Source organism: Squalius cephalus (assembly GCF_949319135.1).
Source record: "Squalius cephalus genome assembly, chromosome: 13".
In the NCBI taxonomy this organism is placed as follows: Eukaryota; Metazoa; Chordata; class Actinopteri; order Cypriniformes; family Leuciscidae; genus Squalius; species Squalius cephalus.
In genome coordinates, this window is record NC_137134.1 from 30,963,819 (window position 1) to 30,989,689 (window position 25,871).

Below are 25,871 nucleotides of genomic sequence, written 5' to 3' on the forward strand. Positions count from 1 at the left end.
GAGAAGCATGAAGAAGAAGAGAAGGGCAATTCCACGCAAAACTGTCACATCCATAACGCCAGCACAATGCCATTGTATTTAGTTGGTGTTATGGATGTGACAGTTTTGCGTGGAATTGCCCAGAAGCATGAAGAGGGAAGTTTGAATTATGGCCGACACACAACCAAAAAGACGACGTTCCGATGAACAAATTGCAAAGAAGAGGGACAAGGAAAAGTGACAATAAGGAACGCGCGAAGTCCCGAATTTACATCGGAAAAACCTTCGAAAGGTGGCGAGAACTCCGCCGGCAGAAGGGCTTCCAATCCGACATAGCCTAGTTGCTCTGTTTTTGGCAGAACAGGTAAATCCATTTTTCTTTCTAAACTGACGTTCATGTTCGCCAAACCAACACAAGCATGTAATTAGCTAGAACTATGCAGCCAGCGTTAACTTTGGTGAATACAACATACGTTTCTAGCAGCGATCAATCTCTATTGTAAATGATCAAGCAAATTCACAACAGACAATTTGTGTGAATGATAGTTTTCTCCCACTGTTTGTTATGAATTTGAATGTTCATTTATAACGTTAGGCTATTGACAACTTTGACTAAATTTGTTTACGACGCGGCCGTTGTTTATGCTCACTGGGAAACGCGAAGCTAACGTTATCTTGCTATCATTGCGTCCTTGTTTGGGAGCTATAGTTATAACCTCAGGTGGCGAAACGATTTTAAGATAATGTTTCTTTTTTTCTGCATTCTGTTCTGCAATATAAGCACTTGGCGACATTGAATGAAGTATCAGTAAAACTTAACTTTGTTTGTAGTGACTATTTTGACTTTCCTTTATGTTGGAATGGGAGGGGAGGAGGGAGGAGACGGGATGAGGAGGAGGGAGGGTCTAGCTAGCCTCCATTTTGTTTGACAACAATTCGAATGTCAACAAGAAGTTATGACTCCCGGGATCGCTTAGAGCACCTTTAAAATATCAGAAATTGAATTATAGACGATGAAGCCTTTATTTATTTATTTATTTATTTATTTATTTATTTATTTATTTTACAGTAGCTAGTTGAAGTAACAAGGTAAGACCGAAACGGATTAAATTAATCAAAAGTGAAAAGAATGACCTGAATATATTCTATTAATATCTAAAAAACCGAAACAAACATGCACAAACAAAATGTTTTACAGCACAAAGGGAGCACAAACGATTGAGCATAGTTTGACGACGTTTTGCGTTGGGTGGGGGGCCAACTTCACGCAGGTGTTATACCTCAGTTCTCTCATGTTGTGTGTCTTTAAAGATCCTCCAGCAGTTGTTGGTTTGTGTTTCAGGTGTTTCTGCTGCTAGACAAGATGGAGTGAAGAGAATGTCAGTAAAGAGTGGACAACGTTTCACTTTACTTTCTGATTTAACAATTGATCCATATGTGAAGAGATTGTATTTTAATGACATTCTCATCGCTGAAATCATTGGAGATCAGTGGAAGATCTGTGAAGAGGTTCAGTGTAAACAGAGATTCAGAGGCAGACTGACGTTTGTTTATCAGACTAGAACTCTGACCATCACAAACATCGGAATCACAGACTCTGGAGTTTATCAACTACAGATCCACAGCAGCAGATTCAGCATCACTAGGAGCTTCAGTGTTTCTGTCACTGGTAAGAATAGTTTAGTCATTCAGTGCCTTTTCACTTCAGTAGTTTTAGAATACAGTTTGAAATATCATCTCGATTACATTATGCAAATCAAAGCAAAAGACTATTTTCACATTGAGTTTTGTCACATTGCAAATTTTACAATTTTGAAGTCTATTGTTTGTTAATAATAAAGAGTTCAGTTTTAATGTGAACTCTGATGATTTGATAGAAAGGTGTAAATGTCAGTCAGAAGAATTGGTAGAGTTGATTTTCAGTTGATCTTTAGTAATAATGTGTGTCTGTCTTTAGGTCCTCCACTTTCACGTCCTCCAGATTCACGTCCATCTTCAGGTGCTATAGGAGGAATATGTGCTGCTATTGTTGCTCTTCTGCATGCGGTTGCTGGTGTGATTTACTATCGCTGCAGACAGGAACAATGCAAGTAGCCTATTACATACAGTTGCTTGTAGAAAATATAAATAAGAGATTTGATGTGCAAAAATAATCTTTAAAAATATGTATAAGTATGTATTTTTATTCGAGGTGACCAAAGTAAGGGTTTGCTGTCATTGTTCAAATAGGAAACTGGACACTGCAGGATGATCGTGATCAGGTGAGATACTGTGAGCTCTGAATCTGTCTGCAAAACACTGAATTTATTAAAGATTGACAAATCTGTAAGTACAGTCACACCAAAATGTATTCAGACACCATATATCATTTTTGATATATTTTATTTTTTACTAGTGGGTGCAGGACACTTTAGCTCATGTATGTAAGTTAGGATAGCAATATGTCTAAATAAATTTTGGTTTGACTTTAATGTGTTCAGTGTATGAATGAAAAGGCCAAATTTTCCCTGAGACAAGTCATTTCTTTACTTAAGTGTTTATATTAAGCATTTCACAATAGTTTCTGGCAAAACAACAATAGGGAAGTTGTTGCGATAGTTTTGACCTGTCCCATAAACTTTGGCCGTCATCATCTCTGAAGCGTCTCCCATAAATGGAACATAACTATTTACTTTTAAACATGTTAAACTCACTGAAGTTGTATGGCTGTACTACAATATTTGACTAATGGAGATTACTAAAGACACCAAGTGCAAAGTGTCCTCAAAGACACAAATGACCTAAAATTCTAACACATTGTTTTCTGAGTGTATGCACTAAGGGTCAAACATAAGTATTTGATCACCTACCAACCAGTAAGAATTCCAGCTCTCAGACCTGTTAGTTTTTCTTTAAGAAGCCCTCCTGTTCTCTACTCATTACCTGTATTAACTGCACCTGTTTGAACTCGTTACCTGTATAAAAAACACATGTCCACACAATCAATCAAACAGACTCCAACCTCTCCACAATGGCCAAGACCAGAGAGCTGTGTAAGGACATCAGGGATAAATTGTAGACCTGTACAAGGCTGAGATGGGCTGCAGGACAATAGAGGCAACAACTGTTGGTGCAATTATTAGAAAATGGAAGAAGTTCAAGATGACAGTCAATCTCCCTCGGTCTGGGGCACCATGCAAGATCTCACCTCGTGGGGCATCAATGATCATGAGGAAGGTGAGGGATCAGCCCAGAAATACACGGCAGGACCTGGTCAATGACCTGAAGAGAGCTGGGACCACAGTCTCAAAGGAAACCATTAGTAACACACTACGTCGTCATGGATTAAAATCCTACTGCGCACACAAGGTCCCCCTGATCAAGCCAGGGCATGTCCAGGCCCGTCTGAAGTTCACCAATGACCATTTGGATGATCCAGAGGAGGAATGGGAGAAGGTCATGTGGTCTGATGAGACAAAAATGGAGCTTTTTAGTCTTAACTCCACTTGCCGTGTTTGGAGGAAGAAGAATGATGAGTACCATCCCAAGAACACCATCCCAACCGTGAAGAGCATTGAAGATGGGTCGTGGCTGGGTCTTCCAGCATGACAACGACCCGAAGCACACAGCCAGTGGCTCTGTAAGAAGCATCTCAAGGTCCTGGAGTGGCCTAGCCAGTCTCCAGACCTGAACCCAATAGAAAATCTTTGGAGGGAGCTGAAAGTCCGTATTGCCCAGCGACACCCCCCAGACCTGAAGGATCTGGAGAAGGTCTGTATGGAGGAGTGGGCCAAAATCCCTGCTGCAGTGTGTGCAAACCTGGTCAATAACTACAGGAAACGTATGATCTCTGTAATTGCAAACAAAGGTTTCTGTACCAAATATTAAGTTCTGCTTTTCTGATGTATCAATTACTTATGTCATGCAATAAAATGCAAATTAATTACTTAAAAATGATACAATGTGATTTTCTGGATTTTTGTTTTAGATTCCGTCACTCACAGTTGAAGAGTACCTATGATAAAAATTACAGACTTCTACATGCTTCGTAAGTGGGAAAACCTGCAAAATCGGCAGTGTATCAAATACTTTTTCTCCCCACTCTCCAGTAGCACCTCAATGCAGTACACAAGATCCGGGGGGAGGAGTCGGATCTTATATAAGGGGTGGAGATTGGTAGGTTTAGGGGTGGAGATGGGTAGGTTTAGGGGTGGGTTTAGGGATCAGGGGGTGGAGATTGGTAGGTTTAGGGGTGGAGATGGGTAGGTTTAGGGGTGGGTTTAGGGATCAGGGGGTGGAGATTGGTAGGTTTAGGGGTGGAGATTGGTAGGTTTAGGGGTGGGTTTAGGGATCAGGGGGTGGAGATTGGTAGGTTTAGGTATGTAAGGTGGGAGGAGTTGGATCTGAATCCGACTCCTCCCCCCGGATTTTATGTTTATGTATTTTTCTGCAGTGAGGACCATCTCCCACTGTAGGCTATAAATAATTTTGAAAGTTTAATAGAAATAAAGGTTATATTTATGAATATAAGCATGTGTAGCCTACTCAGTTCACATGAAAAGAAAGAGACAGAAAAGAGAGAAGCTAGAATCAGTGAATGTACATTAATACTGACAAAATTACCAGGTTTGGGTTAAATTAAAATCACGTTGGTTGAAGAGCACGACATACCTTTACAATGTTATTAGTTTTATTATAAAACTAATATCATTTTATTACATAATATAACTGAATTGGTCGATGTTTCTCTGAATTTTCTTTATTATGTTGGCCTAAGAAAGCCAGCATATATTTAAACTATTATTATTTATTATTATTATTATTATTATTATTGTTATTATGAGAAACTGACTCCGCCTAGAACTTTAATGCTTCACCAAACTCGGCTCAGACACTTCAGACTGGTCTGACTTGCTTATATTTTTTAACAAGTTAGAAACTTGTTGTCAGACTTGCTTTCCCAAAAAATCCATTGACTTGCGTTATCTGAGCAAAGAAGGCCGTAATACTTAATGCTGTCCACTAGAGGGGGCGACAGGATAATAAGTCTTCTACTCTTTCCCGGTTTGCATCAGTGTAAATAACAAAATAAATACATGAATTTCATTCATAAATAGGCCATATCTGTGTATCCACTCTCTAGTTTATTTTAAGATATTGTTATTCACACTGGTTTTTGCATTTAATGTTTGTCCATCTGGAACTTTTATTTGTCATGAGCTCTATTTTTTTTTTTTTTTTTTTTTTAAGATGTAGCCTACTAGAAAAAAAAAATGATTCAACACAAAATCTGTTTTTACTCTGCAAAGTTGTTTTCCTTTCAAGTAGACTATAGCCTACAAGTTATCCTGCTTTTGGCTATGGCATGCCATACTGCCCAGAATAAACTATATTTTCTCCACCAGAGATGTTTAAAAACCCTGCATGTAGTTTTTGTGAAGACAAGATCATACACTGTTAGAAAAATCTGTAGAAATTACAGTATTACTGGCAGCTACTTGCCAGTAACTTACTGTAGATTTAAATTGATGTTATTTACTGGCAACAATTTGTTCACAATTAAATGAACATTAAACATTAACAAGTCTTTATCTTTACAGAATAAAACTAAAATAACAGCCTCATGCAAAGCATTCTGGGAACCAAAATCTGATGGAAAAAAAACAGAAAAAGTTTGATGAAGATTTCTGGTTCCCAGAATGCTTTGTATTAGATTGTTATTTTATAGTTTTATTCTGTAAAGACAAAGACTTGTTAATGTTTAATGTTCATTTAACTTTGAACAAACTGTTGCCAGTAAATAACATAAATTTAAATCTACAGTAAGTTACTGGCAAACAGCTGCATAACTACAGCAATTTTTTTACAGTGTATCATACAGTTCTTTGTGGGCTATTGTAGTTTGTAATGCTTATGTTCCTAAATTTATATAAGCTAACACATTCAAACTTCTGTCTGTCTGTCTGTCTGTCTGTCTAAGCTTCCTTTGTGTAAAGGGACATTCTGAATATCAGCCTACTGTAAAATTAGTTGGCTTAAAATGCAGATTGATCATTGAAGAGTTATTCCATGCCTCCCGGTGCTATTCGTATTGGAATTGTTTAATCACAGATTATGAACAGATGTTTTACACAACAAGTGTTTATACCCATTGGGTTGTTGGGTTTTCATGTTTAAAGGGAACTTCAGACATAATGATGTAAAAACTGTGTTATTCCCTAACTCTAATGTAACAGTTATGGGTATGTTATCTGTGGACATCTAATGTTACGGACATATTATCATGGTAGCCTACAGTTCAGTCTGTTTTTTTTTTGTTTTTTTTCGTTTTTATTTCCACTTCCGTTTTATCCAAAGAGACGTAATTTGCACTGTATTTACCAATGGGAAATACATCATGCTAAAATAATCTGTCATACTGTAGTTCACATTTTTGGGGTCGCTTGCAAGTCGCAGCAGCACGAATGACGTGACCAGAAACATATTTCTGTTTCAAATATTGTGCGTAGTTAACAGTGAGTGGTGGTTTCAGACATTATTTTATTAAAGTGCATTTGAAAAGCTCATAGCTTACTGAAGGCGGAGCGTTGACCAATCAGATGAAAGGGGAGTTTCAGCGCCGCCCACGTGTGCAAATGAAATATCGAAGCCGATTTGCAAACCACAAACGAAAAATGAAAAATCAAGCCAAAATCAAATTTTTAGTTTTTCCAACTTAACTAAAAAACGAATAAACAAGCTGGTTTTCATTACTCGTTATTCCATTACAAACAGGAACTCAAATGACCAAAAGATACACGGACCACTAAGGGTGTGCAGCGGAGCCAATATTTGTATCTGTATCACCCTCAAAATTATTCGTGTGCAAAAGGCCATGGTCAAGTCACATTTATTTATTATTATAGTTGTACAGTGTTCTGTTCAAGTGTTGCGCCTGCTGAGTAGGCGGAGTTTAATCGGATGTCTCGCGAGTTCGGTGGAAATGTCGTGAGATCAGACATACGGCAATGGAGAAAGAAGAAATGTGGCGCAAAAACAAACAAAAATAACGACTTTATTCCACTTTTCATTTCCTTAATTTATTGTATCGCTGAACTGAAGATGGCAACACTCGCTCGCTTTGTTTGCTGAGAGTGACGGTTAAATGAGTTAGGTTAGATGAATGTGTAAATATGTGCTGCATGCTTTCCTCTCAATAACAAAAAAACACAACAAAATTGAGAAAACAGCAAGCATTTTAATCAAGCATAAGAAAACCATGGATATGTTTGCACAAGTTCTGCAATTATGCACTCCAGGAGAGTCTTGCCACATTTATTTATATATCACTTTATACAATAGACTGCTTAAAATCAAGCAGCTTTACCGTATTAAACATGAAAAACAGTGTCAGTACAACTTCATTTTCTACTATGGCAGCGTTCCAGTGCGCTCATGTTTTCATTCGATGTCTGACCTTTACAGACTGAACAGGAGAAATGAGCCAACTTTTTCGAACCGATTCGTTTTGGCCTGATTTTGTTTGATATGCCTTTAGGGATTAGCGTTTGGGGTAGGTTAGGCAATCAGACCTGTGATTGGCATGAGTGACCAATTAAATATTTATAATCTAGAGTTTGCACTGAACGTTTTTTGGGGGTAAAAAAAAACATGCATTTACAGACTAGGCTACTGTAAACCACTATGCAAATCATTCAATACTCAATTTAAAAAGAAGTGAAAAATGTAAGAGCACAGTGAAGGCTGGGTACAATATTTAATAAAGTTAGTCAATTTTGTTAAGCTAAAAAAACATTTAGAGTTTCTGGATGCTGTACTATTTTTGAACCACTACATTACAGTACTACATTACAGAGCAACAACATATCAGAAATCACAATAACAACTTGTGATGTGATCAAACAATGTCATAGAAAGATCAAAAGCAAAACAGAGATTCTGTGAGAAACCAAAGGTTGTGAGTCAGGGCCCCTATGAGCTCTAACATCAGATCCAGTAGATCCAGTATTTGATCATATATTTTTAGGGACATTTTCATACATGACCTCTTTCTTTGATTTCTGCAAGGAAACAAAAACACAATCAGGAACTGCTGATGCAAAAAGTGAACATTAAATTGCAGACCAACCTTTAAAACAAGAGCTTATTCAAGTGTCTATAAAATAATTTATTTGCTAATAGCAAGGATAAAGAGCAGGAGTGCAAAACCCAATTCCTGGTGGGCCACAGCCTTGCAGAGCTTAGTTCTGTAAGGTGGGTGCCAGTATGTCCCTCGAGGAAACAAAAGGCTCTCATGAGAATCAACATTTGAACTCTCTCTTGCACATGTAACAGAAACATCCGAGACGCAGCACACAGTGCAGCTCATGCCTCACTTTTACAGTCACACCATCCCCCCCTTCTCCTCCTCACCTAAAACTCACTGAAAACCTATGCAATGTTAAGTATGTACAAGAAGTAACTATGCATGTTTGGTATCATTTAAAGTGTCTCAGTGCGCCTGGTAAATGGTCTCATTCTCCCAACTATAAAGAAAAGCTAAAAGAAGTTATGAAAAGTGATGTGTCTCTGAAAGGTGTTTCCTTCCCCAGATCATCCATTCAAACTTCCTCCTGCATGTAAAACAAGCTGATCTCACAGTTGTGAGCCCCTCAATAGGGGACCAAAATCTAATTATAATGACAGACGCCACCATTTGGTAAGAATATTGAATTATCTGGGTATATAAGGAAAAGGTGCAGAAAAGTTCGGGGAGTCTGTAGGTTGACTTCCCACACAACCTCTGTGTGTAATTTTCATTGCCAGGTAATAATTTCTACTAATTCCTCGATTTCTGAATTGTTGTTATGATAAAATCAATTGATGATTTTATTCTAATGAATTGGATTTTGAATTATTGCTTCATTACCTGGTCAATACATTTTGAACGTTTGATTTTATTCTGACTGACTCTTAAGTTCCCCCCCCCCCCCAAGTAGATTATCGGATTCGTATACTCCCACAAGTTTTGCGTCAGATTAGCGACGGCTAATATCTGTATATAAGCGTACTTGGATGTAGAGACAAGTTTATTTCCGTTTAGAAACAGAAATTAGGTTGTTTGATCAACCTAAATCTGGGTGCGTCTATAGGCTACTACTGCTTTTAGTTTAATGTTACTTTAGATAAGTGTAGGCTACGTGAGCGATTACACCTATAATAGTGGCCAAAACTGTGACTGAGGTAAAACGATTGAATTAAATTTCAGAGGGTGCATTTCAAGGGTGTTCTTAAGTAGCCTATCTTTGATTGTGTATGTGTGAATACAGCAGATCTCAGGTATGTAACCAAAATTACCTCTGTTTTGATGACTGGAACTGGCGAAATTGTGCCTTGCGAGAAAGGACCTCAAAGCGATATAGTCCTGATTTTGGCGGGTAAGATACAGTCAGAGTTTAAAAAGAATAATCAAATATTCGTTCACTTTTAATGATACCCAGACATCATTAAAACCTTTTTCTTTTATGGAGTCAGATGAAAAAACGAGTCAATACATGTGAGAAAAATATATTGCATTTAATCTTGTTGTGTCGTGAAAAAGGAAAGACAAGCAATACGCAGAGAAACCTTCCCCGTATTATTGGAGACCCTCATTGGACCAATAGATGGGCTTACAACCGTAACAGTAATCAGTGCATACTACAGTCTTCATTACAATTCGTATCTGAATTTGGATAAAATCGGACGTGGAAACACCATTATGTCTATGTTTTTTTTTTCTTTGTAGTTATCACTGAATAAAAATGCTTGTCTTACTGACAAAATTATTTACGCACGAGCTGCGGCTACCCCTGTTAAATAGACGGTGCTTTTAGATGTAGTTCAGTTGTGCCAAAGACCATTTCCCCTATTCAGTTTTATAAAATATAAAATTAATAATTTCGAATAAAGAAAATTATCATGCAAGCAAGTCGTTTTGTGTGAATTCAAGGCGCACATTTTCATTGGGCAAAACTGCTTCTCTTTACCACAAGCGAGTCTCTTTTGAACTTCATTGAACAAATGTGTGTTTCACTTAAACCAGAAACAGATAAAGGAGCAAACATGTAGGTCTAGTAGAAGACTGCTAAAAATCCTGCTGCTTTAATTTCCATGAAATTAAATTATATTTGTCCTGAATCAGTTAATGTACTCTCTGACTTCACACTATGCTGCAGGATACTTTGTGTACATAAAATCTTTTCCAGTCAAAAATAATTTGATATGCCAAATTTAAGCTAACTGCACAATAATCATGGCTGGTGCATGCATTGTGCTTTTGTACCATTTTTCATACACCATTTTTTTTTTCTTGCATGTTTCACTAAGGGTTCCATTAACCTTATAACTACACTATTAGAAAAATCTGTAGAAATTACAGTATTACTGGCAGCTACTTGCCAGTAACTTACTGTAGATTTAAATTTATGTTATTTACTGGCAACAATTTGTTCAAAATTAAATGAACATTAAACATTAACAAGTCTTTATCGTTACAGAATAAAACTAAAATAACAGCCTCATGTAAAGCATTCTGGGAACCAAAATCTGAAGGAAAAAAAAAACAGAAAAAGGTTGATGAAGATTTCTGGTTCCCAGAATGCTTTGCATTAGATTGTTATTTTATAGTTTTATTCTGTAAAGACAAAGACTTGTTAATGTTTAATGTTCATTTAACTTTGAACAAACTGTTGCCAGTAAACAGCATAAATTTAAATCTACAGTAAGTTACTGGCAAACAGCTGCATAACTACAGCAAATTTTTTACAGTGTAAGGGTTTTCTTAACCTACCAGCATAATTTTTTTTGCGTGTTTCATTCAGAAATTAAAACATAGAAACAGTAATAACTGACTATTTTAGAGTGATATTCTTGTGCTGTTTTACTTAAGTAAGTAACAACTGAATCATCAATCCTGAACATTTGTTTTAACTGAATTTGTTTTCATTCAGAAGAAAAATGGCCATGAACTAACGCCCCTTCATCAGCCTGAGAATCCACAGACAGACGCTGCTGAAAGAAACATCCCTTAAAGGGTTAGTTCACCCAAAAATGAAAATTCTGTCAGTAATTACTCACCCTCATGTTGTTCCAACCGCGTAAGACCTTCCTTCATCTTCGGAACATAAATTAAGATATTTTTGATGAAATCTGAGAGTTGTCTCACTCCTCCATAGGCTTTCAGAGGGACCGAAACTTGCTGGCCCAGAAAAGTTATTAAAGAGATCGTTAATATAGTCCAAGTGACTACAGTGGCTCAATCTTAAGTTTATCAAGCGACGATAATACTTTTTGTGCGCAAAAACAAACAAAAATAACGACTTTATTATACTATTCATTTCCTTCTCTCTGGGCCTCGTAGTGTTTTTGCGCTGCGCGTCTGTGTTGCACGTCATCACGCATCACACACATGACCCGCTTCGGCCAATTGTGAGTCTACGTGGTGACGTGTAACACAGACGCGCTACGCAAAAACACTACGTGAACCAACTAGAGGCCCAGAGAGAAGGAAATGAATAGTGGAATAAAGTCGTTATTTTTGTTTGTTTTTGCGCACAAAAAGTATTCTCGTCGCTTGATAAACTTAAGATTGAGCCACTGGAGTCACTTGGACTATATTAACGATCTCTTTAATAACTTTTCTGGGCCAGCAAGTTTCGGTCCCTCTGAAAGCCTATGGAGGAGTGAACCAGCGCTCAGATTTAATCAAAAATATCTTAATTTGTGTTTCGAAGATGAACAAAGGTCTTACGGGGTTGGAACAACATGAGGGTGAGTAATTACTGACAGAATTTTCATTTTTGGGTGAACTAACCCTTTAATCATACTGTGACTCCTCGGACGTGTCCTGCTGACAGTGAGGTAGTGTGTATTTGTTTGTGTTTTCTGTGTGAATGTATGTGTGGTTTCGTTCAGAAATTATCACATAGAAACATCAATTCTAATTGATGTATTTAAGAGAGCGCTGCTTGAATGAAGAACAGGGGTCTTTACATTCACTAAACATCAGAGAGAAAAACACTTTTCTTTGTGTGTGTGTGTGTGTGTGTGACTGAATCATCAATCCTGAACATTTGTTTTACCTTCAGTGAATCTGCTTCTTCCTTTCAGGAGAATGATGTCACAGAATAAACAGCCCTTAATCCCACTGGCAGTCCACAGGAGGATGATGAGTAATGATGAGTCCCATATGGAGACTGAGACTTGCACCGAAGAGTTGATTATTAGTTTCCAGAGTAACATTTTTATTTTAATAGTATCACTAAAAATGAACAAAGAGAAATGAGAAAATTAGGCAAAAGGAAATGGAAGAAGATCAACTGAAATTCTTATTATCCGCAGCAAAAAATAGTGTCAGGTTACCACTTTATTCTCCTATTTCTCAAAGTGGTGGAAACGCTATTGTAGATCTTTTCACTATATATGTTTACTCAACCATGGGTACTTCCGCTTCTGAGAACCGTGGAAATGTGCAAAGGGTCCTTGATGTGTTTTCAGAGCAAAACTGCAGCACAAGTGTTTTCAGAACGGGAGAAAGTCGCGATGATAATCACTGGAGCTGCCTCAAGTATAATTCCTGAGAATTAACAAACCAAAAAAAGAAAGAAGAAAAGCATAGAAGAGCTAAGGTTTACTAAATATTAATTCTCATCCATCACTAGTTCATAAGATTCAAGACAAGTTATAGGTTATTATTAGTATTTTTTTTATTTTTTTATTGAGACGAACATTTCAGATCTACACTATCCTTTTCAGTCTGATGAAAATTGGATTGATTAAGGCGTTTACATGAAGGTTTGTCAATCCATCTGAGCCATCAGTCCGATTACTAACAGATCATTTGGGTGCATGTAAACGTGATCTTGACATATCATCTGTTTTGTTTACATTAATTTATAACTGGTTAGGAAAATTAATATGTTTTCAAGATGCAAGTGCTCTTAATAGACTATACGTGCAAATGAGCATCTTAATGCAATTCAGTCTGTACATTGACACTGCCTGATTATGTTACATTTGTACAGTTTTAGCAATGTCATCTAGGCTACACTATCAGGGAATGTTAATCTCATAACTCAGCAAATGTTCTGGAAAGGTTCTCTCAGGGTTATTCCAGTATTGGGATTAGAATGATTGTTCTCCAAATGTTTGCACAAAAACGTTATTTATACATCGTTCATGGAACAGCTCATTTAACCACCTCCCTTGTTCAACCAGCTTTGTTAACTTTTAACTGGGTTTTTGTTTTTACCAGGAATATTTTAACTTTTTTTTTCTTTTTCTTTTTTATACATTTCACTGTACATTCTCCACACTGATGCTTGAATGTCTGGTAAACAATGTTTTTTGGTTAAAAAAGGCAGTTCAAATTCAGTAAGAGTTGATCCATGAAATATTATCATTGTGTCCTTGATCAAACTCTGAATCTCAGGAACTGAACCTGTACAAACTGCAGTGAAAGACTTGAATTGGAGCAGGTACATAAATGGCAAATATGTTTTTATGCATTGTGTATTGTATTGTTATATATACTCCGTTACTGCTGCACAAGCATTTTAATGGTGTTAAGCATCTGAATGATGTTCATGGTAAAACAATATTGTTATTATAGATTTTATATATTCATGTTAAATGTGTAAAAGTGAATGTTTTTATTTGTTACAAAATGTTTATCATTCTGCCTTTTGTAAGTTTTGCTGATTAGTTTTTTACAGTGAAGTTCTTGTATTTGATGTGAGGAAGATGGAGACCTGTTCAAGGTAAAGAATACTGTGACATTATCCCCATATTTTCCTCCATTTTGTCTGTGTCAGCTCTTAACTTTTTTCAGTGTGATTTAATCATGTAATTATGTTTCCTTGATGTGTTTGTAAAATATTATCACTGTGTGATGGAAATGATCACCTGCACTTGACTGGTCAGTTCGGTCTCTACCGCCACATTTCCTGAAGAGCTGCAGAGAGTTTACTAGAACTATTTAAAGTATGTTTGACTCATTTTAAATGTTATCTGTTTGTTTGAACTATGGAAAATATTTCTAATTGTGCAAATCTCTCTCTCTTTCACAGGTTTATAAATATATATATATATATATATATATATATACATATATATATATATATATATATATATATATATATATATATACATACATATATATATATATACATATATATATATATATATATATATATATACATATATATATATATATACATATATATATATATATATATATATATATATATATATATATATATATATATATATACATATATATATATATATATATATATATATATATATATATATTGTTTTCATTACTTAAACATTGATTAGCCAAGGAAAATGTGCCTTAAACTTAAGCCTGTAAACACATTTTCTAACAATGGAATTGAACATGAAATATCTCTGTTTATGTGATAGATGGTTTTATGTTATATATTCTGGTTTTATTAAACATAATCCACTTTCCAAGAACTACAATGAGCTGCCCACTGTGTGTGTGTGTGTGTGTGTGTGTGTGTGTGTGTGTGTGTGTGTGTGTGTGTGTGTGTGTGTGTGTGTGTGTGTGTGTGTGTGTGTGTACCTGGATGAGTGAAATACAGCACAAATTCCGAGTATGGGACACCATCTTCACGTCACTTTCACTTTCAGATTGCAGGATGAGCAGCACCCCCTGCTGGCCTCAGTAACACCTCTTCCAGCAGCAACCTTGTTTTCCCATGAGGTTTCCGAACCAGGCTCAGTCCTGCTTAGATTCAGTGGGTGTGCAGGCGAAAGCTTCGGATGTACGACTGGACCAGAACTTTCCAGATATAGATCAGCATGCCTGTCTTTTACATTTTGTTCATTGCCATTTAGTTTCTAATCTCAAACGTTGTGAACAATAAGGAATAACTGACGACGGGACATATAATTGTTAGAAAAATAATGCAGTTTTGCACACGCGATGGTAATGCGCGGCCAGTTTCTGTGAACAATAAACCCTAACTAAACATGTTGACATTGACGAACGCTGTACTGAGCTTGAGCGCGCTAGATAGATTGAGTTTGACTTGTTCAGCGGAAGGATAGGCTGTACATAGTTAATTCAAATATATTCACGTAGCAACGGGCCGACTCACAATGTACAACAGAGAAGAATAGTCCATGATGCTTTCAAATTATCCTGTAAACGCCCCTGAGAGCTATGATGCTGTTTTATAAACACCATTTGGCGCCTATTATCAGGTATAGTCATCAATATCATAAAAAGTGATTAAGGAAGTTGTAAGTAAGCCTATCAGTCAAAAATATCTTAGGCTAGGTTATGTTTATGTTTATTTATGATATTTATTAATAAACATGCCTGAAATAGAAACCAACAAACAGCCAATTATTGATGAATGAAAGGCCTAAACAAATAAAATAATTGCACCAACCAATCAGAATCAAGAATTCAAGCCCCGTACTATAAAGCTGATATACTATGCATTATTATTCAAACAGGCAATAGGAGAAAGCGCAATGATCAGGTAATGTGTCTTTTATTATTAGTCCTTCGATCAGCTGCTCCTCTATGAGAACTGAACAGCATGACAACATGTTATAGCGCACCCTATCGGTAAAAAGAGCGCTATTCTTAGAGAGACTCCAGAGCGATGATGTGATGTGCTTGTGTAACATAAATGCCAGCATTGTTTGTGTGTGTTAAAATGTAAGGGGATAGAATATGCAGTTTGTACAGTATAAAAACAATTACATCTATGGAGAGTCCACACAAAGATATAGTAAACCAGACATGGTCAAATGTTTAATAATTAAAGTTAGATGCATTTCCATATGATAAGATGAAAATATAACATTTTAGTTGAGTTTCTGGATGCTATTAAACTAATACAGAGCAACAACATTTTAAACACAGTAACAACATTTGTGGGGGAAAAAACAAATATAGACATCCTGTACAAGAATAAATGTAAATAAAACCAAAAATGTGAGCTATTGTCCAATATGAGCTCTAACAAAAAGTTCAAGTAGATATGGCATTTGATCATCGTTTTTTGGGGACATTTTCATACACAGACTCCATCTTCGATTTCTGAAAGGAAACACAAACTCAGTCAGGAACCTGCTGATGTGACAGGCAATAAGATCACAAACGTATGTTTCTCTGTGCAAAGCTTAATACAAATTCTGACAATTTTGTTTTGAAAAAACTACTACTAATAGATGCTAACATGAAGCAGCAAGAGGAAATGACATCAATCATGACTTTTCAAACCGTTAAATCATCAAACAGATTAAGAGAACAGTGCAGAGATACTTGTTGCAGCTCGTCTACAAAGCAACCAATGACTGCTAAAGTTGCATCTAACCTCAGATAATGATAAACCACAGAGACACTGCAGATCGAGGACACACTTCAGCAGAGGTGACACAAGCTAATAACTACTTTCAGAGAACTAATGTCCAACTGTCTCTCCAATTAAAATCTAATGGGATAAATAAAACCGGATTTTGTATGGGTTAGGCTATTTAAAAATGACAAACCACACAGCCTATATAACATGTGATTTTAAACAAATGATCATTTAGGCCAGAGATCACATAACGAGCAGAAACAGAAATAGAAATGGTTTGTCCTTAAACTAAAGACGTGTAATGATGCAACTCCATTGATTATAAGAGGAGTGATCTAGTTCAGTCAAACGATACACCGGTGTACACACGAGACTGACAGAGCAAGACAACAACATATAATCCATTAAAACATTTTTGGTTTTATGGTGCGTGGAGCTGAGCGAGCATTTTCAGTTCATTCCTATGGAAGTTGAGCTTCACGCTCACACATTAATTGAAAAAAACTCGCTCTGTGGACACGCACCGTAAAACTATAACCTTTTTAATAGATTATATATTGTGGCAATCAGGGCGGAGTCGAGAGCCGAGGGAATGGACCGAGGCCGAAGCAAGACGAGAGAGGATCAGGCCTGGACTTTATGTTGTGTTTTTGTTTTAGTTTTCTTTCCTCCGTTCCCACGGCTCTTCATGAGCTAAATGTAAATTCCATAAAAACTCTCCTTTTGTTCGGCTCTCTGCTGAAGGTAATAATGACAGTTGAGTCTAAAGGCCACAAATGTCTGATGCTGCAAACTTCAGTCACACTAACTGACTGCAACTACTTCCTGCAGCTTCTTACCTTTTGTCGTGTTGTTGGTTTACACAATGCTGTATCAGTTCTGTCTTCCTCCTGGGTCTCAACTGCTTAAACAACAACCACAGATATGTTAAAATAACAGTTACAATATTATATTGAAATTTCTGTCTTTTTATACAGATAATTACTTGCTCTTCTGACCTGTTTTTCTACATTTCTTGCAGATGCAGAAGATCACGACTATAACAACAATCATCAGAGATCCAGCAGCAGCAGCAGAAGAGATCAACACTAAAGGTAGGCCTTGATCTGTAATGGACAAAATGAACTGTTAGTGTGAGTGAATCTGTCCGTCTGACACTATTTTAGAAGTTTAACGTTTATTTACTTTTCTGGTTAGCAGTACTAGGATTGAATGAATACAGAATGTACGTTAAAAAGTGAAATGAATATAGATACAAATATAGAAGTATAGAAGCATATGAATTCAAATATATAAAACATGGTCAGAAATAATAATGATACATATGTCACACACACACACAAACACAAGCACACACGCACACACGCACGCACGCACGCACGCACGCACACACACATAAAATAAATGTAAATAAATATAGAAATGTATAAAACTTGCTCAGGAGTACAATGTAAAAACAAAAAAACAATTTTCAAAAACCTTATTTTCATTGAACTATCAATGGTAGAACAAGCATTGTGTGTTCCTTGCTGTGATTCCTAAGGTCCTGTTTACAACTGGTATTCAGATGTGTTTTGGTCGATCGGATCACAAGTAGTTGGCAGGCACTAAAGGTAGACGAAAGCGCATTCGACCGGATTGCTTTCCACATGTAAATGCTCATGTGGTCGAACGGGAATGTCTTCCTCATCTACTTGTGATCCGATCGACAAAAACACGTTTTAATACCAGGTGTAAACGGAGCCATTAGAAGCCAACCAGTTTTTTCAGGCCTAATTGGTGGAAAAGATTGTGAAGGGGATGAACTTTCTGAGACATTTCTTGTATTAATTTGCTCTCTCTGAGCTTCCAGATCAGGTAGATGATGTTCATCCACTAATCCGTTGTGCTCTTTTCTGCATCCTTTCTCAATAGAGTCGCTTGCTTTTCTGTGCAACCAACTAAAAGGACATTTGCATAGACAGGATCTTATCAGGGAAAAAATACATACTGACAAAATCATCAGCAGAAACTCTGTGTTTCACAAACACTTTCCAGAAATAAAGACAATGAGAATCTTTTTTTACACATTTGACTAAGCACTGTAAAAAAAATTAAAAAAAAACTGTTCGCTACGGCTGCCAAACAAAAAAACGTGAAATGATTGTAAAATATCCTAAGTTAGATAAAGCGCAAAACAATTTTTACAGAAATGTTCACTTTTTCCAGAAAAACACTGCTGCTGCCAGTCATGTGACCATTTAAAAAAATAAATAAAAGTTTAACACGAAGTTGTTTGATCATAATTCAGAAAATACCTGTAAACTACTGTAACAGTGTTTTTTTGGTTTATTTAAATCAGGATGTTTTACGTTAATTTTGCAGGTTTTTGGGGGGCCGACAGTCATTTGACGGTTTTATCATTTAATCAAAAAATAAGTTACTGTTTAATTACAGGTCATTTTTGTCATTTTAAATACATTTGTATGTAAAAATTACTGTAATATTTTATGTATAGAAAATTTGAATTACTTAAAATAACAGCTGAGTTAATTTACAGATAATGTTTGTAATTTTTCAGAGTTTGGAGTACAATTTAAAACAAAATAATAAGAGCGGAAAAAATGTGTTATTTTGTGTAAAATTAGAAGTTTTTTTTTTTTTTTTTTTACAGTGCTTGATCATTTCCATTTAGTTGGTTGACAAGGTGTACAATACCACAGTAACCATCCAATTTGCGTGGTGCTGGTTGTGTTGGAAATTTTACAAAGCATATTTTTTCTAAAGACAAAGCATGTGCCTCCATTTCTATTTTATTTTGTCTCTTTCTTTGTCTTTTAACTTAATAGCACGTGATATTCTGCATAAGCCGTGTCTAGTTCATCACTAAAAATGACTTCACGGGTTGATATATGGAGTCTTTTACGAATGCAAGAAGTTAAGGAAATTAGTCTCCAGTCAAATTTTTCATTCGGATGGGCAACCTTTGCAACCGGCCATATATTACACTGTGTCTACACCAGATGCGACAGTTGTCGCCATTGTGAGTGTCTAATCTTAGAAGGGCTTGTTTTATCTCTCCTATACTAAAACGTTCATGAATTGTTGTTGGTTTGGCCAAAGGACAAATTGCACACATGCATCAAATCATCAGCACTGTAACTTAATAGATCAGCTTATTAATCAATGTTAATATTAACACCAACATACCTGCACATGTGTGACAGAGTGTGTTGATGTCCAGATGTGTGGTCTGGTTGCTGATGGGATTGTTCAGCACACAGCTGTAGGTGTTTTTATCCTGATATTCCACCTCCAGAGGTAGAGAGAGACTGATGCTGAGATCACACACACTGATGCTGGACAATACACTGATTCCTGCGTACCAGGAGAGAGTCGCATCACACACATTCAACACTGATGAACACACCAATGAACAATTTGATGATGATGATGAACAATCTCTGGTAATGTTAGGAGTGGGCAGAGGAGCTGGAAAACAAGATAATTAACATAAATATGGATAAATCTGAACATCAAGCTTACTTTAAGTGTAGTGTGTTGACGGTCAGTGAGTGTTTCTCAAAAAGCAATGAAACATTTCAGTATATAAATATTTAAAGGAATATTGTGGGTTAATTTCAAGTAAATCTCAATGTGATGCATTTTTGACATGATGTTAATTGCCACAAAAATGTATTTCCATTTGTCCACCAGAAAAGCAAAAATCTATGTTACAGTGAAGCACTGAATGGTGTGGAAGCTTGTTTCTTCCACGGAATAAAAACATGTAAAAGATAATTCTGACTCTTTATCTCACAATTCTGACTTTTTCCTTGACATTCTTGCGAGTTAAAAAGCCCAATTCTGAGGAAAAGGTTTTTTGTTTTGTTTTTGTTTTTCACAGAATTGTAATTCTGAGAAAAAAAAGTCAGAATTGTGAGATAAAGGTGACAATTGCCGTTTTTATTTTTAAACAAGTTTCCATAGAACGGGGCCTATCGGTAAATGTTAAATTACTCACTGTTTCAATAGCAGGCTGAGCCAACAGCCACAAGATGTGAACAATAAGCATGTTAACATGATTTTTGTGAGACAAATCACCTATTAACCTTTTCTGTGTAAAGTTATATCCAATTTCTACAACTTGTTTGTCATGAAAACAATGGCATAAAATGACTGTAAAAATACTAAAGTGCTTCTGAAGTTTTCTTTCCGATATTCTTTTAAATCCTTCAAATATTGGCCTCATTCACGTCTATTATAAGTGCCTCACCGTAACCTCCAAATGAGGAATGAGTCTAAATTATTTTATTATTTATAAATGCTGCGGATTGAGTTTAACTTGTAATCATGTGAAGGACGAGACAAATGCTCTCTACTCACCATAGATAGAAACATTGAATGTTTTTATTGTCAGTTTCAGTCCACTTATCTCTAGTTGATAAACTCCAGCATGTTCAGTTGTGGTGTTTGTGATGATCAGAGATCCAGTTTGATTGTCCAGCTTCAGTCTGTCTCTGAATCTCCCATCAGGAGAGTCATCATATGTGGAGGAGATTCGGTTCTCAACGCTGATTTTAGCTATGAGAGACTTTTCAGCGCCATATTTCCACAGTATATCTTCATCTTCACGTATTTCAGTAACATCAGTGTTTAGAGTGACAGAATCTCCCTCCATCACTGACACTGACTGTATTTCATTTGTTTCAACAGCAAACACTCCTGAAGAATATGAAGATGAACAGATTAGGCTTCTGTTGTTTTACAAACCCCGAAGTCACCTTTACTTTGAAATTATATGGTAATGGGCAATTTTGAATTTCTTTGTCTTTGTTGTTGTTCATGATTACTGCAGAATTATTTTTAAAATCTTTTTTAGAGATGACTATTTGTATTTGTATGTCCAGAAACAATCATTAAAATGACTTTTTAAAACCACAAAAACCCGCCTGACATTTGAAAAGCAGCTCACTTTCTGACTCTCTGAGCCCGAGCCACTTTCTCTGACTTTTAACATTTTAATACTTTTCCCTGACTTGTCCAGACCTGTAATTAACAATTTTAAAATGATTTGTCAAACAGAGACCTGACTGCAAAGCAGATCACACAATAATATCTCAATTTGATTTGATCTATCAGAGGAAAATGTAGTAGTTTGTAACTACACTACAATAATAAAGAGTAGTTTGTTACACTGTTCTGAAATATTAAGCCATAAAATGTGTTTATAACTTACCTGTCAGTCTCCACCAGCACAAACAGAACAAAACAAACATGTGGAACATTTTCTTCTGTTGTTCAGTGAAAACTCTGACCTAACACTGAAAACACTCAAGCTGCTGTGAATCCTCCCACGACAGAGTTTAACCCTCCTATAGTTCACACAATCTGAACACGTCATATAGCCTATTTACATCAAAATAATATTTTTATTTACACTTAAACTGGTTTAATAATGGATTTAAAAAAATAATAATAATGTAACATTGGTTATGTTGTTTGATGTTATGCATTTAATACATAAAAGACCATTGTATGAATCTCCTTGAATTACATCGGTAAATAATAATAATAATAATAATCTAAATGGTTTTATCATTCTGTTAAGTTATCCATAGCCTATCAATTGTTGATTTTATGGAAAAACAAAACAGAAAGGTAAAACTGTCTGCTATCTCACAATGCCAGTATTATTGAGGTGTGACTAGCAGTGCAACATCTGAGTCAAACTGAAACCTGTGGTCTGATTTCTATAGAAACGTGGTTTGATCTGCTGGATGGACAAACATCTTTAAAGTGGCCACTTGTTCCATGTGTGTTTAGTTTAGGTGAAGGGCTTCTTCCTGTCCTGCTGTTATGAACCTCACAGTCTGACTTCCTCTCTAGATATAGCTGCTTTAGTAAAATAAAATACTGAAAAAGTGAATCAAATGCATTTTTTTTATATATATATATAAATAATGAATAGATTAAAGTGTTTCCAAAAAGATGCATCTTTAGCATTGTCCACAAAAAAAGTGATTTTGTGCCTGGGATGATGGCACCACAAAACGTTGTTCACTAGGTAACGCAACCTTCTGGAGGTCAGGTCTGATGTAGTGAGTTTAGGTTAAGGAGTGCAGAGCCAGTGGTTGTTCTGTAGGCAAACATCAGAGCCTTCATTTTAATGCGATTCAATTAATTAAGTTTATGAGGAGAGTGTGACATGTGCTCTCTTTGGCTTATTAAACATCACTCTAACTACAGCATTCTGGATCAGTTGCAGAGGTTTGACAGTCATTCTGGAAGACCTGCCGAGAGAGTGTTCAAATAGTCCAGTCTACATAGAACACACTAAACAATGCAGTGAAAATAAGGATTTTAGCTGCTTGTTCAATTTATTATTTTGTTTAAAATATATTATTTTGTCACAGAGTAATGTTTAGTATGTTCATTCCACTTAAAGATAGGGTAGGCAATTTCACAGAGTTTAGCAATAGCGAGTTAGCTTTGGAAGTGTGAGATCCCACCCTCCCTTCAGAGCTTCCCTAAAGCTACGCCTCCTTCAAAACACATGAACACACAGCAGAGTCTGCAAAGCGTCACTAGGGCTGGGCAATCTATCGGATGACATGCGCATCTCGTCAGTAAAGTCGGTTCCTTGATTGAGCCGCTCCATCTGAAAGCAGGTGATGGTGATTTACTACAAATCAAGGAACCGGCTTTACTGACGAGATGCGCATAACATTGGCATCCGATATATCGCCCAGCCCTAAGCGTCACGATATACTGCATTTAATTACCTCATGTCTCAAAGCACATAACATTACTGTAACCCAGGGATATTCCCCTCCAAGTTAAATGGGAGTATTTAAGACCCTTTCTAATAATGTTTCTTGGGTACTGAATTCATAGTTCTTTACAATGTGTGGGTATCTACCCCTTTAAGAGAATCGTTTGTGTGATAGTTTGGTTGTAATTTACATGTGCAAAACTTGGGTTTTACCAACAAGTTAGTGTTTGTCCATTATTCATTGGTGAATAATGGAATAATCCCGCCTGATATCTACGTAATGTGAAGTTTGATTGGTTCTTGAAAGTAGTGAGGGAAAAAAGAGAGAGGAGGCGAAGGGGTTAGGTTTGTGTCGAAGCGCGCCGTTGTATGTGAGAGAATTGCGATTAATCCGAATAGGATTGGTTGATTTTATTTCTTTGAGCAATGAAAAGTATTGAAATAGTTTATTTAGCAGTATTTGTTTTATTTTCACAAGGTTCGCTGGTGGTAAGCTGAAAACTGAGTTAACTTTCTGATTGTCAGTAGCTACACTTGTGTGAGTTCCAGACGAATAAGTGCCTACTACAAACGAAATAGTGACTGAGTAGCTAAATACTAAAGTGGACTTTTAATATCAACGTGAATAACGAGAAATTTTACGACTGGACATCCAGGTAGCGCCCTGAATCACCGAGAGGTTCCCCTGGCGACGAGGGATCGTGAGGATCGCCAGGACGTGCATATCAGTGAGAACTGAGTGATTAAAGTTTCCTAACAAGGGAGGATTCTTCACTATAAGGTATCCCATTTCATATTTATTTGGCTCTTCGGACGAGTGAAGCGGCCAATTATCTTTTTGTTTTGCCGCCACAACGCACGCGAGCAACGGTTACAGGCCTGCAACGAGGGGTGAGCGTGATTTTGTGTGTGTGTGTGTGTGTGTGGGGGGGGGTGGGGGTGGGGGTGGGGGGGGGGGGGGGGGGGGGGGCACGTTAATCTGTCAAATAATAACTGCCGTTGTATTTCCTATGGAAGCGTATTGCATTCACTTGAGGGAAAAAAAATCTACTCTGTTTTTCTGAATTAACGAGTTAATTATCTCAGAATTACGAGATAATTTTTCATGAATAAAAAGTTTTTCTCTGTTTTTCTGAATTAATGACTTGATTATCTCAGAATTACGAGATGATTTTTCATGAATAAAAAGTTTTTGCTCTGTTTTTCTGAATTAATGACTTAATTAGGCCTATCTCAGAATTATGAGATAATGTTTTCTTGAAATAATACAATTAATATTTAGACCACTTCTTTTATTGATTAATATTAGTGTTTCAACAATAGACTTAAAAAAAATGGACGTAGTGTCCATGACGTTATCCGTAGGTTTCTGAAGAGCACTTTTTAAGCCCAAAGTGAGCGGCGCCGACAGTCGCTGTCTTGGCAGCGCCTCATCACACATCACTCCTGGATAAACGAAAATGGGCAAAGAGGCGGGATTAACTGAGGTGATATGACAGCTAACAGACAGCAGACAAACGGCTAGTAGTGACAGCAGCGGCAATCCACCTGTCACTCAAGTGGCCACGCCCTTAATTATGCAGAACTTTAAGACTTAATGAAATTTTTACGGATGAGTTTGTGACACTGTCACACAATACATGTATTACCCACTCTGTAATGATGATTTTATGTAGAGTTTTAATAGGTTTACATGTTGTCTTACTCATTTTAGTCCATTTAATTCCTCTTATCTGTTTTAATGTGTATAATACGTTTAATATGGTGTTGGACTCAAGAGAGAGGCCAGAAGGTTGCAGCTTGGTTTCAACCAGTATAACAAAAAGTGTTTATAAAAAGTTGCCTTCCCTTACTTTAAATGTTTGATATTTAAGGCTAACTTAAAATTTTGTTGTGACTACATAAATTATTTTTGGATTTCATAACTAACTGGACAGTCAATCTAGTTCCCTGCATGCTTTGCTTGATACTAGTAGGAGAGTAATGCTACATCCGAAATATTACATTTGGTTTAAAACTTACTTTACGACTGTTAAAAAAAAGTATGTTCTAAATAGAATGAACGTGTATGAATTCAATTCAGATGGACCATATCCATACAATATATGTATATATATATATATTTTTACTATACTATACTATACTATACTATACTATACTATCTAAAGACTATATCATGCACTGTATATTGTGTAATGTGTATAGTGACTGTCATGTCTGTTGCTGGTCATGTTCATGTTGCGTAAAGTATGCTGTTCCATGTTTCCATGTCCCAGGGCTCTTCATAGTTAAGTTTTTTTTTTTTTTTTTTTTTTTTTTTTTTTTTCAGCGTATTCTCACTTCTCACTGGAAGTAGTCTCACCGAGGTTTTGCCTGCTGTTTTATGTATACACTTAATGCTACATGCTACTCAGTTCACATACTTTAAGCCAACTAGGGAAGAATGGGGTGATTTGAGTCTATATGTTGAGCAACCCTTGTTTCTAGTGTTGTAAACTTTATTCCTTAATCGAAGCAAGACCAGGAGACTTGAGATGGATCTTATAAGCAGGAGAGATTTATTCTTCCAAGTCTGTAGTTCATCAAATCTGTAGTTCATCATCATCAGGTCTAACCTAATACCGTATGCATTGTAGATATATACATTCCAAGGGGGAGGGATTATATAGAGGCGGAGACAAATTCAAACAAAGCATGTAAATGAGTACAGATTAAGAAACCCGCCCCAGACTCCAGCGTGTTACCAGTCTCAATCCAATCAGCATAACCATTCAAACGCATATGTGCTAATCTAA

The 25,871-nt window shown here is 36.4% G+C and overlaps 2 protein-coding genes and 1 long non-coding RNA gene across 3 annotated transcripts in view; 1 reads left to right on the forward strand and 2 right to left on the reverse strand.

The window, feature by feature from the left end:
* Nucleotides 1-3,894, forward strand: part of LOC307169923 (uncharacterized protein) — a 31,693-nt gene extending 27,799 nt beyond the window's left edge. The window contains exons 6-9 of the mRNA XM_079890794.1: nucleotides 1,322-1,648; nucleotides 1,937-2,069; nucleotides 2,209-2,240; nucleotides 2,973-3,894. Of these exons, the coding sequence (XP_079746920.1) occupies nucleotides 1,322-1,648; nucleotides 1,937-2,069; nucleotides 2,209-2,230 (482 nt within the window). The 3' untranslated portion in view covers nucleotides 2,231-2,240; nucleotides 2,973-3,894. The remainder of the gene's footprint in view (nucleotides 1-1,321; nucleotides 1,649-1,936; nucleotides 2,070-2,208; nucleotides 2,241-2,972) is intronic.
* Nucleotides 1-25,871, reverse strand: part of LOC307169983 — a 553,579-nt gene that overhangs the window by 32,175 nt on the left and 495,533 nt on the right. The window lies entirely within an intron of this gene.
* LOC307169956 (SLAM family member 5-like) lies at nucleotides 15,492-21,647 on the reverse strand. Its single transcript, XM_079890845.1, has 6 exons — nucleotides 21,541-21,647; nucleotides 20,688-21,026; nucleotides 19,512-19,793; nucleotides 17,321-17,428; nucleotides 17,162-17,223; nucleotides 15,492-16,060 (listed from the first exon to the last, which is right to left on the reverse strand). The coding sequence occupies exons 1-6, from the start codon at nucleotides 21,587-21,589 to the stop codon at nucleotides 16,013-16,015; spliced, it is 888 nt and encodes a 295-aa protein (XP_079746971.1). The 5' UTR covers nucleotides 21,590-21,647; the 3' UTR covers nucleotides 15,492-16,012.

Coding starts and splice junctions, on each gene's coding strand:
- LOC307169956 (XM_079890845.1), bottom strand. CDS start 21,589: ATGTTCCACATGTTTGTTTTGTTCTGTTTGTGCTGGTGGAGACTGACA. Junction 19,794..20,687: donor ATTCAATGTTTCTATCTATG/GTGAGTAGAGAG, acceptor CTTGTTTTCCAG/CTCCTCTGCCCACTCCTAAC. Junction 17,224..17,320: donor CAAGAAATGTAGAAAAACAG/GTCAGAAGAGCA, acceptor TTGTTTAAGCAG/TTGAGACCCAGGAGGAAGAC.